At 50.3% G+C, this 17,786-nt stretch overlaps 1 protein-coding gene across 1 annotated transcript; it reads right to left on the bottom strand.

The window, feature by feature from the left end:
- Nucleotides 1-471: 471 nt before the first annotated feature.
- NR1H2 (nuclear receptor subfamily 1 group H member 2) lies at nt 472-6,956 on the bottom strand. Its single transcript, XM_024566445.4, has 10 exons — nt 6,813-6,956; nt 6,573-6,706; nt 5,933-5,994; nt 5,717-5,848; nt 5,117-5,407; nt 4,769-5,031; nt 4,403-4,582; nt 3,703-3,802; nt 1,385-1,593; nt 472-1,064 (listed from the first exon to the last, which is right to left on the bottom strand). The coding sequence occupies exons 3-10, from the start codon at nt 5,973-5,975 to the stop codon at nt 918-920; spliced, it is 1,365 nt and encodes a 454-aa protein (XP_024422213.2). The 5' UTR covers nt 5,976-5,994; nt 6,573-6,706; nt 6,813-6,956; the 3' UTR covers nt 472-917.
- Nucleotides 6,957-17,786: the final 10,830 nt, after the last annotated feature.

The raw sequence follows: 17,786 nt of genomic DNA, 5'->3' as shown, positions 1-17,786 counted from the left end.
TGACTTTCTCCTCCAGCACCCACCCTGCCACCTGCTTCCCCCGTTAAAGCCTCTAACCCCTTACATTCTGGCTGTCCCATGTCCCCCGAACTGCCAGCCCTGACTTGTAACCACCTCTGAGGAGGGAGTTTGTCTCATTCACTGATATTTCCAGTGCCTAAAGCTGTGTTTAGCACATAGGAAATGCTCCATACCTACTTCTTGGGTGACATCTGGGTTCCCAGAATGGCCACAGGTGGCCTCAGCAAGTATTTGTTGACTGAGTGAATAACCCAGTCCCCTCCCTCATCACTTAAATTCATTAGCTGGCTCCAACTTGCCTGGTACAGGGAGGTGACCCTGGGACCATCAGGGGGCTCTCCTGGAACCCCCCACCCTGCCCACCAGCCCAGCACCTGCCCTGGGGACCAGTGTAGATGAAGACCCTGGCAGCCCATCTCCTGTCCATCTCGGATTCACTCCGGCCCAGGGCAGGTTTCTATTCATATTTTATTTTCCTGTTTTTCTGTGTGTGGGTTTTTTTTAGTTTTTATTAAATAAAAGGAGCAGAGGGAGAGGGAGCCTGTGGTCTCTCAGGCTGTGGGAGAGAGCCATGGGCCCTCCCTTCCTTCTGTTCAAGGTGCATTGCGCAGTGGAATTGAGGTGTAAGCTGGGCGGGGAGGGTAGCTGGGAGTGCTTGGAGAGGTCAGAGGTCAGGACCTGTGACCACATACACCTCCCAGGAAGACTCAGTGGGCAGGGATGAAGCTTCCTGGACCCTGATTAGGGCTTATCCTGAGGGATAAGGGCTGGCAGGTGTGCTCCAAGCCACAAGGTGGGACCCCAGGTCCCACTCCTCCCCACCACAAGAGGAGGAAGGGGTGAGCATGTCCATTCGCTGGAGAGCGCAGGGCAGTGAGGCAGAGTGGCTGCGCCCTTCACTCATGGACATCCCAGATCTCAGACAGCAGAGGTGGCAGCTTCTTGTCCTGGAGCCGCAGGGCGAAGACCTGCTCCGAGTGCACGGAGCTCAGTGTGCGCAGGCTCACAAGCTTCATCAGCATGCGAGGAAAGCGCAGCTGGTCCTGTGGGCGCAGGAGGGAGGTGGGTGCTGGCCATGTCCTGCCCTGTGAGGCTCTGGTCAGCCCACCAGGAGGGCCTCCCTCCCCAGGCTGAGCCAGAGGCTGGTGAGGGCATGGGGACCCCACCCCGGCTCCTTGGTGAAGGCACGGGGCCCTGAGGACTGGCTCTGCGTAGAGGACATCAGCCAGAGCTTGGTGTGCTGCCGGGGGTCAGACAAGGATGCACAACCCCAGCCCCAGGCTGACCCCACATGGGTCTGGACTCTCCCTCCCCAGAAGGCAGGATGGTGTCTCCTCTGCCGGGAGGGCCTGAGCTCTGCTACCTGTGGCCTCTTTATGCGCGTGTAGGAGAGCAGCGCCTCCACGTAGGGCTGCTGCAGCGCCTCCACGCGGCTTGGCTCCTGCACGTTGGGCCGGTCGGCGGAGAAGATGTTGATGGCGATGAGCAGGGCGTACTCGGCGTCGTCCAGGCCCAGCCGCCGCATGGCCCGGGAGAACTCGAAGATGGGGTTGATGAACTCCACCTGCAGGCCTGCAGGGTGGGAGGCCCACCTCATAATTTTGCTCCTCCCCCCACCGAAACCAACCCCCTGACTCTGCCAGGCAGGGTGAGAAAAAGGGCAGCTGTCATAGTGTTCCTGTCACTTTTGCTCCCCTCTGTGTCCCCACTGCCTTGGATAAAAGTGCCTGGCAGGGGGCAGGTGTGCCATGCCTCTCGCCTGAGTGAGGGAGGGAAGGAGGAGAGTGACCACTGGCTCAGGGTTTTCTACCTCTTCCCCCCCCTTCACTTCTCAGCTCCTTGGCACCTGTCCTCAGGAAAAGGAAAGGTTTCTAAGCCGAGCTCACGTCATGTTGCCCCCTGTGGTAGCTTCCACTGCTCTCAGGGTGAAACCCACACTCATTCTCAAGAGGGACACATTCATTCATTCATTCATCAAACTTCACTGGGCACTACTACCTGGCAGGCCCCAGGTTGAGCCATTTACGAGACAAAGGCCATGCCCTGTGGAACTTTTGTTTGGGGGTGAGGGAACAGGTAACAGACAAATACGTCACCTATCCAATGATGAGGACTATAGGTCAAGGGAACGCAGGGAAGGGAAATGGGGACAGCTGAGAATCATCAGCATCTCAGACAAGGTGGTCACTGGAGGCTGGCACTGTAGGAAGGCCTCTCTGTAGGGTGACCTCTGAGCACTGGAGGAGGGGAGGGAGCGAGGTACAAGGATGTGGTGTTACAGGTGGCGCACTACCAGCTGTTCTGCCCGGGCTGGGTGGCCTTCTGGGCCAAGAGGTCACCCTATTTCGGAGCAAAGGGACCAGCAAGTACAAAGCTCTGAGGCGGGATCACATTCGGTGGCTTCAAATAAAAGGGAAGAGCCCTGGTTGGTGTGGCTCAGTGGACTGAGCACCTACCTGTGAACCAAAGGGTCACCAGGTCGATTCCCAATCAGGTCACATGCCTGGTTTTCCACCCAGGTCCCCAGTAGGGGGCGCTCAAGAGGCCACCACACATTGATGTTCCTCTCCCTCTGTTTCTCCCTCTCCCTCTCTCTAAAAATACATAAATAAAATCTTTCAAAAAGGAAAAAGGAGGGAAGAGCCCAGTGTGGCTGGAGCAGGGTGAGCGAGGGTCCCTGGTACACTTTTCTCCTGGGGAGATGGGAGCCATGGAGGGCACGGGCACAAGAGCTGGCTAGGGCGTTAATAGGATCCTTCTGAATGCTCTGTGGACAGGCACGTTGGGCAGGGGTGCAGGTGGGAGACCAGTGAGGAACCCCTGCAATGTTCTAGGGAGACAACTGAGGCCTGGCCTGTGGCAGTGGCAGCGGATGGGAGGATGTGGTGGGACCCCAGCCTTTTCTCCAGCCTTATCTCTGTGCTCCAGCTGCCTGAGCCTCCTTGTAGTTCCTTAAATCCGTCCAGCTCTTTCCCATTTCAGGGCCTCTGCACATGCTGCCCCGCCCCCCAGCCCTGCCGGTGCTCCCCTGACAAGCTTATACTGAAATGGTTAACGGGATTGTCCTGGGAAGGCCAGGAATTGAAGGGAAGAAGGAGTGAGCAGACATGAGGGAGTGCAGAAAGGTCCCCCAGGGAGAGAGCAGGGCTGAGTGAGATAGAACAGAGGCTGAGAGAGAGGCCTGTACACGTGCAACTCCCAGTGAGCAATGCTCTTCCCACCTCCCTCCCCCTAGGCGATGCCTCTCATCTCTAACGGCCCTCCTCCCTCGGCTCACCTGCACTTCCTCCAGAAGCCCACCACCTGGGTCACATCCCCAAGTGAAGTGCTCATACAGGGCAGGGACTAGGGTGGCCCGCATAGTTGGGCCAGTCACACACTTCACAGTGGACGGAGATCCAGCTTTCCTCAGTGACACCAGGTGGTGGGAGAAGGGAGTCTTTTCTTAATCCCCACCAAGAGGCCTTAGGTGACAGCAGAGACCCCTCTGTCTCACGCTGCACTGCGCCCTGCTGGGCAGAGCCAGCACTCCATAAAGGTACTCTTCCCTGACTGCCAGGGTGCCTCGACCCTCACCCCACTTTACAGATAAGAACCCGGAGAGCAGACAGGAATGGGGCAGCCCACCGTCTCCCAGGCAGCAGGGCCCCGCCCCTTCCGCCAGCCTGCTCCCAGCCACACCTGCGCGGTGGAAGTCGTCCTTGCTGTAGGTGAAGTCCTTCAGGAAAGTGATGCACTCTGTCTCATGGTTGTAGCGTCTGGCCGTCTCCAGCAGCATGATCTGAGGGCAGCAGGGACAGGGGCGGGCAACAGCATGAGGACTCCCTGGGGCCCCTATAGCCAGCGGTCCCTCCGCGCCTGAACCGAATGGGGGGCCGACCCTGCCCGGACCACCCCTGGTCCCTGCCCCCCTCACGCCCTAGTTCTCTCGGCCACAGCAGCCTGCAGTTATCACGCTGGATGCTCCAAGCTCTCCCCCTCCCCCGGTTTCAGCGTGCACAGCACCTTCCCCTCAGGACACTCTCCCCAGGTGTTTCTCCCCAGGGGAATGCATTTCCGGCTGTAGGCCCCCGCACTTGGAATGGAGCCCAGCACACACTAGGTACTTGGTCCTTATTTGTCAACATTGTTTTGGTTCCAAAGTCACCTTCTCTGAACAGTCTTTCTGGCCCATTCTAGTGTGTCCCTCCAGCCCAATCCTCAGTTATCCTCAGCCTCAGCTAGTTTCTCTCTTTGGCCCATGAGAGCTTCTGATATCCTGTCCAGTACTTGGACATTCCCCCATAGAACCCCCTCCCCACAAAGGCAAGGACTGGAGATTTCTAGTATCCGTCCTCAGGCTGATCTCTGGGGTTCCTTGCAGGCTGAAGGGAAGGGTTACCTCAATGGTAGACGCCTTCAGGAGGGCAATCTGGTCCTCGCGGCCCAGCTGCAGGAAGCCGGGCACCTGCTTGGCAAAGTCCACGATCTCCTGGACCGAGATGATAGCCAGCTCCGTGAAGTGGGCGAAACGCTGCTGGCGGGCATCACGAGACTGGGGATCTGCACCCAGAGGCCAGGGCTGGGACACGGGGTGGGGGTGTGAACAGTTATTCTTAGGATTCCTCCCAAGAACCCGAGGCCATGGGGGCCCCTTGAGGCAAAGCCTACACCCTGGGAAGCCCTCCTCTCCAAGTGCCTGCCCTCTGGAGCCTCTCCCTTTCCATGCCAGGCCCATTGCCCCTCAAGGCCGCAGAAGGGGCAGTACCGTGACTTTGGGCTGGTCAGAGAAGGAGCGTTTGTTGCACTGAAGCTGGGCTGCCACCAACTGCTGGATCATTAGTTCCTGGGCAGCCGTTAGCTGGACACCCTCGCCTTCCCCAGAGGCCTGGCCACCCCCGTCGGACCCTCCTGGGGAGGCCCCAGGCCCAGAGGCTGAGCTGCTGCTGACTCCTGGCCCTATGGGCGACTGCTGCTGCTGCTGCTGCTTCCGAATCTTCTTCTTCCGGATCTGCTCTTCTGAGAGGACACCTGTTGGGGAGACGCAGCAGGCCTCAGCAGAGGCCCCAGGGCTGGGCAGCGGCCAGGCTGGCGCTGCTCCCTTCCCGGCACTCACACTGCTCCCTCATTCCGGCCTCCTTGCACTTGCGTAGCCGGCATTGCTGGCACTTGCGTCGCATAAAGGCATCCATCTGGCAGGTTCCACCGCCCCGGCAGGCATAGCGCCCGGCCCCGCCTCGGACCACACTGCGCCGGAAGAAGCCCTTGCAGCCTTCACAGCTGAGCACATTGTAGTGGAAGCCGGAGGCTTTGTCCCCACACACTCGACACAGCTCATGGCCCAGCATCTTCGGAGCGGGGCCTTTTTTGCGCTTGCGCTCTGGCTCCTCTGCTGGGTCTGGGGTGACTACAGTGGGTGGAAGGAAGCCATGAGCAAGCCACAGAGACACCAACCAGAAAGACAGGCCAGAGAGAGATCCGAGGCCAAGAGCGGGAGTACAGAGGGTAACCCGGGCAGATAGTGATTTACAGGAAAAGATGTGTATGTCAGCGAACCCCAAGAATGAATCAAAGTGAGTAGTATTAAGGAGGAACAGAAAAAAAAATCAACAAGAAATCGGAGCCTCCTATCTTCATCTCTGACCTTTCTCCCTTCCCAGATCCCTCCCCCAGCCTCCCATACCAACGTCCAGCCTGTCTCTGGGCCCCGTCTCACCCAGGCTGCAGGCTGAGCCGGCCCCATCAGTGCCTGGGACATCGGGATCCGGACCCCCAGGCCACGGCTCAGGACGCTCCTCCTTTACAAGGGGTTTAGAAGAGGGGGCGCTGGGCTGAGGGGGGTCATTTCCTGGGAGAGGGAGGTACAATGAGTTTCTCCTTCCAAGTGTGTGATGGGGCAGTGTGCTGGGCTGGGCGGGGCGGTGTCACTCACCAGGCAAGGGGGTATTCTGGGAACTAGCAGTAGGGGTGGACATGGTGGGGTCACGGAGCAGCCTGCAAAATACAGGGGGACTGAGAGCCTTGTGGGGCCAGGGAGATTCCGGTTAGGTCAACCACAGGTCGTGAGGGGAACACCTTTCTTCCATTGCGCCCATACTCCTCCCTAGGGAATACAGAACCCAACCCCAGCCCTCGTCAGTCTACAAAGCCTCCCCTCCAATTTTAAGAGGGCCCGCCCCTTCTGCTACAGAACAGCCTTCGCTTGGCCTCAAGCCACGCCCTCCTCTCGATTTCCCATTCCGTAGGCTCCGCCCACCTGATCTTTCCAGGTGCTGCCCCTTCTACTTCAATCCTTCTCTGCACTCACTTTTTTCCTTCCCATTAAGTTTCACCCCACCTACTCCCATTCCATCCCCATCGCTACTATGGAAGCAAACCCATCTCTCATTCTGTCCCCGCCTCCTCACATTATGCTCCGCCCCTATCTTTTCCACCTAGTTCCCTCCCAGTCCCCTACAGGTTCCACCCTCACTCCTCCCATTAAACGCCTTCCGACCACTTTGCCCCGCTCCATCTATACCCTTCCCCTCAGATCCCGCCCCATCTCCTTCCATCATGCTCCGCCCCCACACCTCGCTCCAGATCCCGCCCCTCTCCGAACACCAGTGGGGGGCGGGGCTCATGGCTGCGCGCGAGGGTCTCGTGGGCGGTCTCTCGCGGGGTCTCCTACTCCTGTTGCCCTGGAAACAGCCGGGGGCGACGCGAGCTACGGAAAGGAGGGAGGAGAGAAGGGGCTGAGCAGAAGAGCGCTGGAAACTCCGGGAAGCCCCGGGCTTGGGGTTCCTCCCGCGTCACCCCACACTCGGATGCACCTGGCCTCCGTCCCCTTGCTCTGCTTCTCGTTCTCCTCCTCTGTAATTCCTGGCACACCGCCGCCGCTCCGGTCCTCTCAAAAGTAACTTCGCCACTTCTTCCGGCAACCCCACTGTGCATCACTTCCGGAAAGGGGAGGGGAGTCCGGGTGACGGACTTCCGGTCCGCCTTGGCCCAGCCAAATCGATTATTCCGCAGGGCAGTCGTGTACCTTCCTGGTTAGCTCCCCTGGAGGCGGGCGAAAGAGAGTTCGGGACCCATTCTGTCCAACGTGGCCAGAGCCAAACCTTCCCGCCAGGCGCTGCGTGCTTCTCTGGGCTCCCGGCAAAAGATTTACTTGGCATAAATCTCCCTAGCTATAGGTCCTTTTCGCGGCGGAGTTAGTACGTTTGTCCCTTCTTGGTTTTCTGATTTTGGAGATGCACTTCTTACTGGTTGTAAATAAGTTAATTAACAAACCTAAACCCGGAGTAAAAACACTTTAAAAATAACTTGGTAATAGGAAGAATTAAAGAAAATAGCGTAGCTATGCCCCTACCAAAAAATACAACTAATAGCTTTTAAAGAAGACTCACAATATTTGTACGGGGGGGAAAAGATGGAGTTGATAATCAGATCTATTGGGCTGGCAAAAACGTTCGTTTGGTTTTTTCGTGTAAGATGGCTGTAGTAGCACTTAGTTGTCTTTAGCTTCATTCCATACAGTTTTGTTCAATTGTATTACGACAGCTGTCATATCAACGTGCATTTTTAAAAAGATGAAAATTGATGAATTTTTGTGCAGCTATTTTAATACTGAAGATGGAAGAATACATGCAACTTTTTTTTGCCATATTCTTTGTTATTTCAAGAAAGGTAAAAATGCAACTGAAACAAAAAATTTGTGCAGTGTTTGGAGAAGATGCTGTGACCAATCAAACGTGTCAAAAGCGGTTTGTGAAGTTTCGTGCTGGAGGCTTCTCACTGAATGATGCTCCATGGTCCGGTAGACCAGCTGAAGTTGATAGAGATCAAATCGAGACATTGATTGAGAACAATCAACGTTATACCATGTGGGAGATAGCCGACGTACTCAAAGTATCCAAATCAATAAAGTTATCAGTGAAAATACAAACACATGTCTTTTACAGAAAAAACTTAACAGACTTTTTGGCTAAACCAGTCTATTGAGCATATGTATGCATTTTTCAAAAATGGGAATGATGACCTATGATTTTTATAGCTTGTTTAGACCATTGTGACATCATCTTTTTCTTTTTCTTTTCTTGTAATGGCCTCAGAGGACCACCTGATGTAGTCCGTGGCTGAGCAAATTTAACCTGAGAAATCCAGGACTGGGATAAGGCCCTGATTTTGAGTCTTATGCATCCAGTAATCATTGAGAAAGAACACATTGCCTAGCCTTAAAAAAAAGAGAGAGAGAGAGAGAGAGAAGTGCCCCCAACACATCTTGAAAGATGTAGGTTAGAATAAATTCCAGTCTCAAGTTAATAACTATTTTTAATTTATTGACTTTGGCACCAGGTATTGTGCTGGGAGTTTCCTGGTTGCTGCTCAGGACAACTGCCGGTGAAAAATGTGTCGCTGGAGAGATGACAAGCAGTGGAAAGAACCGCATCTTGAGGCTGAATGCTTGGGTCAGGGTCTCAGTTCTGCCCCTATCCACAAACTAACTGAAATAAGGGATAGATGGTACTGGATTCCTGGGTTTTTTTTTTTTTTCTGATGGACAAATGAGAAAATGTTTATACGTACTCACAAAGTAAGTTTTGGCTATGACTGGTTATTCCCGTTTTGTACACAGGAACAGAAAGCTTGGAGAGGTGAATCACAGGTCCTCAAAGCTGGTCCCCTTGTGACATGGCCTTGAAGCTGTGGGGTGTTTCATCTGAGGGTGTTGCCATAAAACGAGTGGTTAGGGTGGGCATGGGGGGGCAGCTGAGCGGGTGTCTCTGCCGCTGTCTCGGTGTGTAACATTTAGCCAAGCTATTGACCCTCCTTGAGCCTCGGTTCTTCCATCTATAAGTTGGGCACCAGCATGCATTGCCTTGTTATTATAATTATGTGAAATAAAAAGCATGAACTGGGCCGGGCTCAAATATGGAGGCCAGTATGTGGGAGCTGAGTTTATTCTTGTAGATGTTAACATTGTTTTTCACTTTTCACTACAAAGGGCTGAAGTAGACTCAAGGTGAATCGCGACAGTTTGGGGGCAAGTCACCTCACTCTCAGTCTCAGCGGACCTATCTGTAAAATGGGGGAAATGATTTGGATTTCTTATCAAGGCAGGATAGTAAGAAGCTAGGAAAATTCCTTGGCAAGTGGGATAGGGAAACGGAGACATAGCTGACCAAACTGGGAGAGCAATTTACAGCCAGATGTAGATGGTCACCAGGGCGGAAAGCCCTGCGAGGCGAGCAGTGGAGCCCGACCTCACCCCCAGGGGGCCTTTCCTCCCCTGTCACATCCCTGCTCAAGAGGTTTTGACCTCCCCGCCCCGATCTTTCCTCCCTAGAAATGACATCTAGGCCTCAGTTGTATTTCAGCTCTAGACTCAGAAAAGCAGCAAAACCAGGCAGGTAACACCAAGACCAGCTGCTGCGACTAATGAACCTCTGCCCTGAGGTTGACCAATCCGTGGAGAACAGGACCCTGAAAGGATCCACCTGGAAAAGCTGATGAATATTCAACTGAGGTCCTTTCCTGAGACCTCCCTGAACTCCCACGTTTAAAACCCTCAAGGAGGAGAACCCAGTGCCCACTCTCCCTCCTGGGATCTCACCCTCACCTTTCCCCCTCACTCTTCCCCCACAGGTGTGTATTTCCTAAAATCCAAGGGACTCCATAAGACTTTCAGCTAGGGAAGCAGTGGGCAGTGCAGCTCGTCCTGGGCAAATCCCCTGGACCTGTCCACAAGGCCCCCTTTTCTCTGACTCTCCAGCGAGCTGACAGCAGCCCTGCCTTGGCTCACTTTCCCATTTCTTTTCTCTCTTGCTGCTGCTTCTATCCTAGGCCCTTGCTTGTTTCACTGTCCCCAGATTCAGTAAAGGTACTTTCAAAATCACCCAGACTTGTGTTGTGATGTCTTTCCTGCATGAAGTCAGGAGCTACCACACTACAGGCGGGCCCCAGACAGACCTGCTCCAGGCCGGTCCCTGCCTGGTAACATTATGAAGGTAGTGAAGATTTAGGAAGGGCAGTGCCTGGCCTATCCAAGCATCTAGTCAGTTTTGTTATCTGAATCTCATTTGATTTTTTTAAAGATTGTATTTATTTATTTTTAGAGAGAGGGGAAGGGAGGGAGGGAGAAAGAGAAGGAGAGAAACATCTATGTGTGAGAAATACAGCGATTGGTTGCCTCTTGCACACCCCCAACTACGGACCTGGCCGGCAACCCAGGCACGTGCCCTGACTGGGAATCGAATCCATGACCTTTCAGTTTGCAGGCTGACACTCAATCTGAGTCACACAAGCCAGGGCCCATTAATCTACTTTCTGCCTCTATGGATTTGTTTATCCTGGCAAATCCCACTTCCTACAAATGGAATCTCAGAATATATGTCTTTCAGTACCTGCTTTCTTTCATGTACCATAGTGTTTCAAGGTTCATGTGTGTTGTAGCATATGCTAATTCTTCATTTCTGTTGTATCTGAATACTAATTCCATTGTCTGTATAGACCACTTTTTCTTTATCCAGTCATCAGTGAATGACATTCCAGTTTCTATTCTTGCATGTAACACTGCTATGAACAGTCAAACACAAATTTTTGTGTAGACCTTGTTTCCATTTCTCTTGGGTATAAACCTAGGAGTGGAACTGCGGGTCATTTATATGGTGACTCCGTGTTTAACCTTTTTTAAAATTCTTATTTATTTATTTATTTATTTGCAGAGAGAGAGGGGAAGGGAGAGAAACATCAATGTGTGGTTATCTCTCGTGCATCCCCCAATGGGGACCTGGCCCGCAACCCAGGCGTGTGCCCTGACTGGGAATCAAACCAGCAACCCTTTGGTTCGCAGGCCGGTGCTCAATCCACTGAGCCACACCAGCTGAGGCATCTGTGTTTAACCTTTTGAGGATTGCCCGACTGCATGCACTATTTCACGTTCCCACCCGCAATCCATGAGAATTTCAACTTCTCTACATCCTTACCAACACTTGTTATTATGTGTCTTTTTTATTGGAGCTGTGCTATTGGGCACAAAGTGATATTTCATTGTGGTTTTAATTTGCACATCCCTGATAGCCAATTCTGTATCTTTTCTATCCCAAATAATTTGTCACGCGTCATTCTGCTTTTACTATTTTGAAGTGCAATCCAGGGATAATATAGCTTAATCATGTCCCCAAGAACAAAATATAATCTTACTTTACCAGCTGCAATACAAAGGAGGAATAAATGGAATTTGTAGTAAACTGATAGGCACGTCAACATGGGTGCATGAGAGAGAAAATACGATAGTCAGATCTTACTTTAAAATCTAGAATGACTGTGAATTTGAAAGCCACAGCGCAGTGTGACAGCGGGGTATTGTGTCACCGACTAACGTGCCTCAGGCAGCATCGTGGGGGTGTGAGATTTTTCCAAACTCGTGGCCAACTCTTAGTCATGTTATGAATAACGCTAGGTATGAATCATTTTGGCAGGTTTAAAAAGCGACAAGGAGGCCAAGGTCGCTAGAGCTGAGTGAAGTGGGGAGGGGGTGAGGTGATAAGATCCTTAGAGGGATGCAGATTCGGTCACGAGGCCCTCTGGGCCACACATGTCCCACACTGGCTGAGCATTCACAAAAAAAAACTGAAACAGACCAGTCGCCCTTGGCGACAACAAGTGAACTACACTTCCCAGACTCCCTTGCAGCTAAGTGGGACAACGTGACTGGTTCTGGCCAATGGAACGGGGAGCGACAGTAACGGGCAACTCGGAGGAAAGCAAGGCCTCTCGACTGCCTCCGAGGTGTGTGGAGCCTCAAATTCCCACCGAGTACAGGAGGGCTGTTTCACCCCCCTCCATACGCATGTTAGGTCTCCCCCATAAAATGTGAACAATAAACCCCCCTCTTAATTAAAATGGTGGGTATAAAAAACTCTAGTACCCTGGCTGGTGTGACTCAGTGGACTGAGCGCGAGCCCACAAGATTCTTGGTCAGGGTGCGTGCGGGTTTGTTTCCTCATCCGGGTGTGTACAGGGGCAACTGACCATATTTCCCTCCATCTCTTTCTCCCTCCTATCCTTTGTCTTAAAAAAGTTAATAAAGTATTTAAAAGAGAGAAAGAAAAATACTTGTCGAATGGCAGAAAATTACGTTGAATTAAGAAATTGGTTCTGTGTTACAAGAAAGCTCATCAACCATCATTGCCAATATAAAGATGTTATGTGTAGAGTCAAGCAGTTCTATGACGAGTATACTAATTTTAAAAAGTTTGCAGAGAATTTATGTTGAAATTTACGTGAAAAACCAAATGTAACTGTATTATCAGGATTCATATAAAATAAGCTATCGGAAAATATTTTCCCTGTACCGCATAGGGAATAGTCACAAGTCTTCACATTTCTAGCTGTTAGGAATATGGTTCATAAAAGTTTGAATAACCAGAAACCAGGACTCAAAAGAAAAAAGGGAAAAGACAAGGGGCGGGGCGGTGCTGGAGGAGTGAATCTTGGCTGGAAAATATGCCCACAGCACCATCATGTGGCCATTGAGGAATTTGCAGGCTGGGACTGGATGATGCAGAACCCGGGTAGGTGAATTCTGAAAGGTCAAGAGGGAGTATTTCGCCCTGGCCAGATAGTTCAGTTGATTAGAGCATCGGCCTGATATGCCAAAGTTGCAGCTTTGGTCTCCGGTCAGAACACATATAAGAAGCAGCCAATGAATACACAGATATCTAGAACAGCCCTGGCTGGTGTGGCTCAGTGGATTGAGCGCAGGCTGTGAACCAAAGGGTTGCCAGTTCGATTCCCAGTCAGGGCACATGCCTGGGTTGCAGGCCAGGGCCATGTGAGAGGCAACCACACACTGATGTTTCTCTCCCTCTCTTTCTCCCTCCCTTCCTCTCTCTCTAAAAGTAAATAAATAGAAAATGTTTAAATGTAGAAAATGTTTTTAAATAAATAAATATGTAGAACACATAAATACACATACATCAATGTTTCTCAAATCAGTAATTTTTTTAAAAAAAGATGGGAGTATTACAAATGTTGAGACAGAGCAGAGGAAGACGTGGGTAAAGTTATGCTAGGGAAACTGACTCTGTGTCTGCTGTGTCAGGGAAATCCCCCATCGGTGCTCAAAGTGGGTTGTTAAAAGTGTGTGTCAAGCATTTTCTAGAGGCCACGCACCGTCCGAGGGGCTGGGAACAGGGGCCAATGAGAGTGAGCAAGATCTCTGCCCTTGTGGCGATTACATTCCCATGGGAAACAGGCATTAAAAGTAGGAAGTAAATTACCAGTACAGACACTCTCGCTGACTCTAACACGCGCATGGCTTACAACTGATGCCCACGTAGAGTCAATAAAATGTTAGGAAGCCTTGAGTCTATGAAAAAATAGATTTAAAAACAACAAAAACAAAAGTAGACCAGGGTAACCCTGGCTAGTGTGGCTCAGTGCTTTGGGCGTCGTCCCGAAAACCGAAAGGTTGTGGGTTCAATTAAGGTCAGGGCACATGCCTGGGTTGCCGGCCAGGTCCCCAGGTGGGGGCGTGCAAGAAGCAACTGATTGGTGTTTATCCCTCTCTCTCTTCCTTCCCCTCTCTCTAAAAATAAATAAATACATAAAAATCTTTTAAAAAATATGTCGGGGTAAAGGAGACAGGAAATATTTAGGGTTGGGGGGGCATTTAGGCAGAGCAACCTGTGCAAAGGCCCGAGGCAGGAGCATGTCTGGGGTGTCTGAGGAATAGCGTGGCCATATCGGAGTGAGCGAGGCAGAGAGGGAAGAGGTGACATCAGAGAGGGAGTGGGACCAAATCACGTAAGGCTTTTCAGTTCTTTTTTTTAATTAAGATTTTATGTACTTATTGATTTGAGAAGGAGAGAGAGAAGAAGGGATTGAGAAAGAGAGGGGGAGGGGAGAGAGAGGGAAGGCGAGAGAAAGAGATTTGTTGCTCTGCCTATTTACACATTCTTTGGTTGGTTCTTGTATAGTGCCCTTACTGGGGATGGAACCCACACGCTTGGCTACAGGGACGGCGCTCTAACCAACTGAACTACCCAGCCAGGTTGGGCCTTTCAATTCGGTATGCCGGTGGTACCTCTTATCCTTTGATCCAGCCCATTTTTTTTTCTGTTTCCTTCACCTCCTCTCAGGCCCTCTCTTCCTTCTTTAGAAGCACGGAGTGTATGATAATCCTGTCCTTGCGCACCTAATGTGAGCTCCCTCACTCTTTCTCCCTCCATCTTACTTGCTGGGAGAAAACCCCAACCCCGGCGAAAATGAACGCTCTGCCTTCTCTGTGCCTGTTCTCACCCAGCTGGGCTTGTGAGGGGACACACTTCAGATGCGGGACTGCAAAACCACCTGGACATTCAGAGCCAATGCAATTTTCTTCTCCAGTCTCTCAGAAATCTTTTTTTTTTTTTTTAATAAATTTTATTTATTTATTTATTTATTTTTAGAGAGAGGGGAAGGGAGGGAGAAAGAGAGGGAGAGAAACATCAATCGGCTGCCTCTCCAACGCGCACGGGACCAAACCCACGACCCAGGCGTGTGCCCGGAACCGGGAATGGAACCAGTGATGTCTCGCTTTGCGGGACAACACCCAAATAACTGAGCCACACTGATTAGGACTCTTAAGAATCATTTTCAATATGTGAAATCTGATGAACAAACCCAAGTAACGAGCAAAACAGAGACAGGCTCATAGGTGGAGGGCAGGTTGGCAGCTAGTGGGGGGAGCTTAGGGGGTGGAGGGACTGAGCAAAAAGGAAAAAGGACTCGTGGACATGGACAACAGTGTGGTGATTGCTGGGGGGAGGAGGGGTCTAAGGGGACTAAATGGCAATGAAAAAATACATTAAAGATTCAACTTAAAAAAAGAAAACACTGCAAAAATAAAAATAAAAGAAAACTAATACATTTTTTAAATGAATCATTTTTTTTCACTTTCTCTAAACCTCTAGCACCCCTTCCCCTTTTCGCTCTCACTTCTTCTTTTGCCAAGAAAAATAGAAGCGATCAGAAGAAAACTTGTCTGTGCTTACCCCAGGGACAATCCTGGCCCTTGTGCAGAGGGACCCGCACCGCTGCTCCTCCCAAGGCCAGGCTCGGACAAGCCATAAGAGGCCATGCCTCCACTCGGGCACCGACTCCCTTCTCCTCTCCCTACTCAAAACTTTCCATCTGCAATGTTTCCTCCCTCTCTTGCATCATTGTTTGTACAACCCTTGGGCCTCTGTTCCTTGAGGATTCTCTTGAATGTCCAGCCCTCCTCATGGTACTGCTGAGGAAGCTTCCCGAAACTTGGGGACCTTAGGCCCACCTCTGTGCCTGGGAGTCCCACCCCCCCCCCCCGCCCCCGCCTTGGAATTCCATTCTTGAAGATCTGTTTCCTCCAGGGTCCACCTAAGGGACTTTCTTGCTACATCATCCTGAACAAAAACCCACCTTCAACAGTTGGGCCCCAGTCATATCGAAAGCAGACCCTCCAGGCCTAGTGACACCTTCAGATGGTGACAATCTCAGGACATCTGTCTGCAACCCCGTGGCCAAGCTGCTTCCAAATTTCTAACTCAGAGAGCCCACAAAAGATAATAAATGATTATTTCTGTCTTACATTCCTTGGTTTTGGGGGTGATTTGTTACACAGCATTAGCTGACTAGTGCATCCTCCCAAGTCTGCTTTTCTCTAGGCCTTTCCAATTCATGTAAATGGGAATAGCATTTAAAGAGTTGTAATAATGTAAGCACTTGATTGTTTTGCTGGCAGTCATCTCTATATTTATTTTAATTTTTTTCCTGTGGCAAAGCTTACCTAAAGTAAAATGTGCAATCTTAAATGCATAGCTCAATGAAATTTTTTAAAATATTTCATTTATTTATTTATTTTTAGAGAGAGAGGAAGGGAGGGAGAAAGAGAGGGAAAGAAACATCAATGTGAAGTTGCCTCTCGAGCGCCCCCTACTGGAAATCTGGCCTGCAACCCAGGCATGGGATCTGACATGGGAATCGAACCAGTGACCCTTTCTTTGATTCTCAAGTTGGTGCTCAATCCACTGAGGCACATCAGCCAGGACAAGATTCTACAACTATACATTCATTTCGTCTGTTCTTGAACTTACAATGAATGGAATCATACAGTGTTTTAATCTATTTGGGCTGCTATAACAAAATACCATAAAACAAAGCAAAACAAAATGCTCCACAAAATATCATAGACATATGATAGAAAATAAAATAAACTGGACACCAAAGAAGAATTCATTTGATTCATTTTATATGAGATCCAAGAACAGGCAAAACTAACCTACGGCCAAAGATATCAGGGTGTTCGTCACCTTTGGGGGACACTGGCTGGGAGACAGTGACAGAGAACCCTCTGGGGAGCTGGAAATGTTTCATGTCTTGATCTGGATGGTGGCTGCTCATGTATACACATAAAAATCCATTAAGCTGATCACATAAATGCTCAAGTGTTAACGGGTGAAGAATGTGGTGTTAGCAGCTTACTTGAAATATATGTGATAAAAACAGACAGGTTACCTGATGGATGGAGGGAGGGGCAGACAAGTGGATAGATGTGTAACAAAGAAAATCCAGCACAGTGTGTTCATTGCAGAATCTGGGTGGTGGGTAATGGGGTCCGTGGTATCATTCTTTCAACTTCGTTATATGCTTGAAAGATCTTCATAATATGTCAGGGAAAAGAAGCGAGGCCACCATGCTGAGCTCTGAGGATCTGTGCATTTTACTATATGGAAGTTATATGTAATATTTTTCCAAGTCCAAAAGTATAGGGTTAAATGAAGAAGAAAAGTTGCTGATCAATGTCTTGTCTTTTTATTTTTTAAGATTTTATTTACTGTTTAGAGAGAGGGGAAGGGAAGGAGAAAGAGAGGGAAAGAAATATCAATGTATGGTTGTCTCTTGTGCGACCCCTACTGGGGACCTGGCCCACAACCCAGGCATGTGCCCTGACTGGGAATCGAACCTGTGACCCTTTGGTTCCCAAGCCAGTGCTCAGTCCACTGAGCTACACCAGCCAGGGCCAAAGTTTTGTCTTTACTTAAATAAAAGCGCCTGCTGATATTGATATTGATATGTAAATCTAAGCTGGAAAACAAAAAAAGATTGAATAGATTTTCTCACAAATGCTTGTGGCCCCGTGATCAGTGGGTTTATTGAAAAAATACAGATTCTTGGGTTGGATCTCAGGCCTTTGGAGTCAGAATCTCTGAGGGTGGTGTCCAAGAATCTGCATTTTAACCAGGTTTTCCGATACTCGTTAATTTTTTAGAAGTTTCCTAAGTAGAAAAAAAACAAAGGCAGGCCTAGAGACAGAGAGTCAATGAGAATGATTTTTATGCTTTTTGTTAATTTTTAATTTTTATTTATTGGTTTTACAGAAAGGAGGGGGAGAGAGAGAGATTTGTTGTTCCACTTATTTATGCATCCACCCATTGCTTTTTGTACGCGCCGTGACAGGGCATCAAACTTGCAACTTCCGCACGTGGAGCTATAGCCAACTGAGCTACCTGGCCAGGGCTGTTATTTTTCGGGGGTGGAGGGGCCTATGGGCGACTTTTATTTGTGTTTCAGTATTTTCCCAATAAAACACAGAGTCGGGGGCCCTGACACGCCCCAGGTGCCACTTAACACCGGAAGGAGGGCGTCTAGTCTGGCCCTCTCCACCCGCCCCCTCCCCCCAGCCCCTGCACCAACACGCCGACCATCCCTTCGCTTGCTCAAGAAACCCTTGTGGTTAATGAGTCTAAGAAAAAGGAAGTGGAAGTTATAAGTAAAAGTGATAC

This window comes from Desmodus rotundus, chromosome 12 (assembly GCF_022682495.2).
Source record: "Desmodus rotundus isolate HL8 chromosome 12, HLdesRot8A.1, whole genome shotgun sequence".
Classification (NCBI taxonomy): domain Eukaryota; kingdom Metazoa; phylum Chordata; class Mammalia; order Chiroptera; family Phyllostomidae; genus Desmodus; species Desmodus rotundus.
The sequence above is the reverse complement of the archived record's forward strand: the minus strand, read 5'-3'. Positions and strand labels throughout refer to the sequence as shown.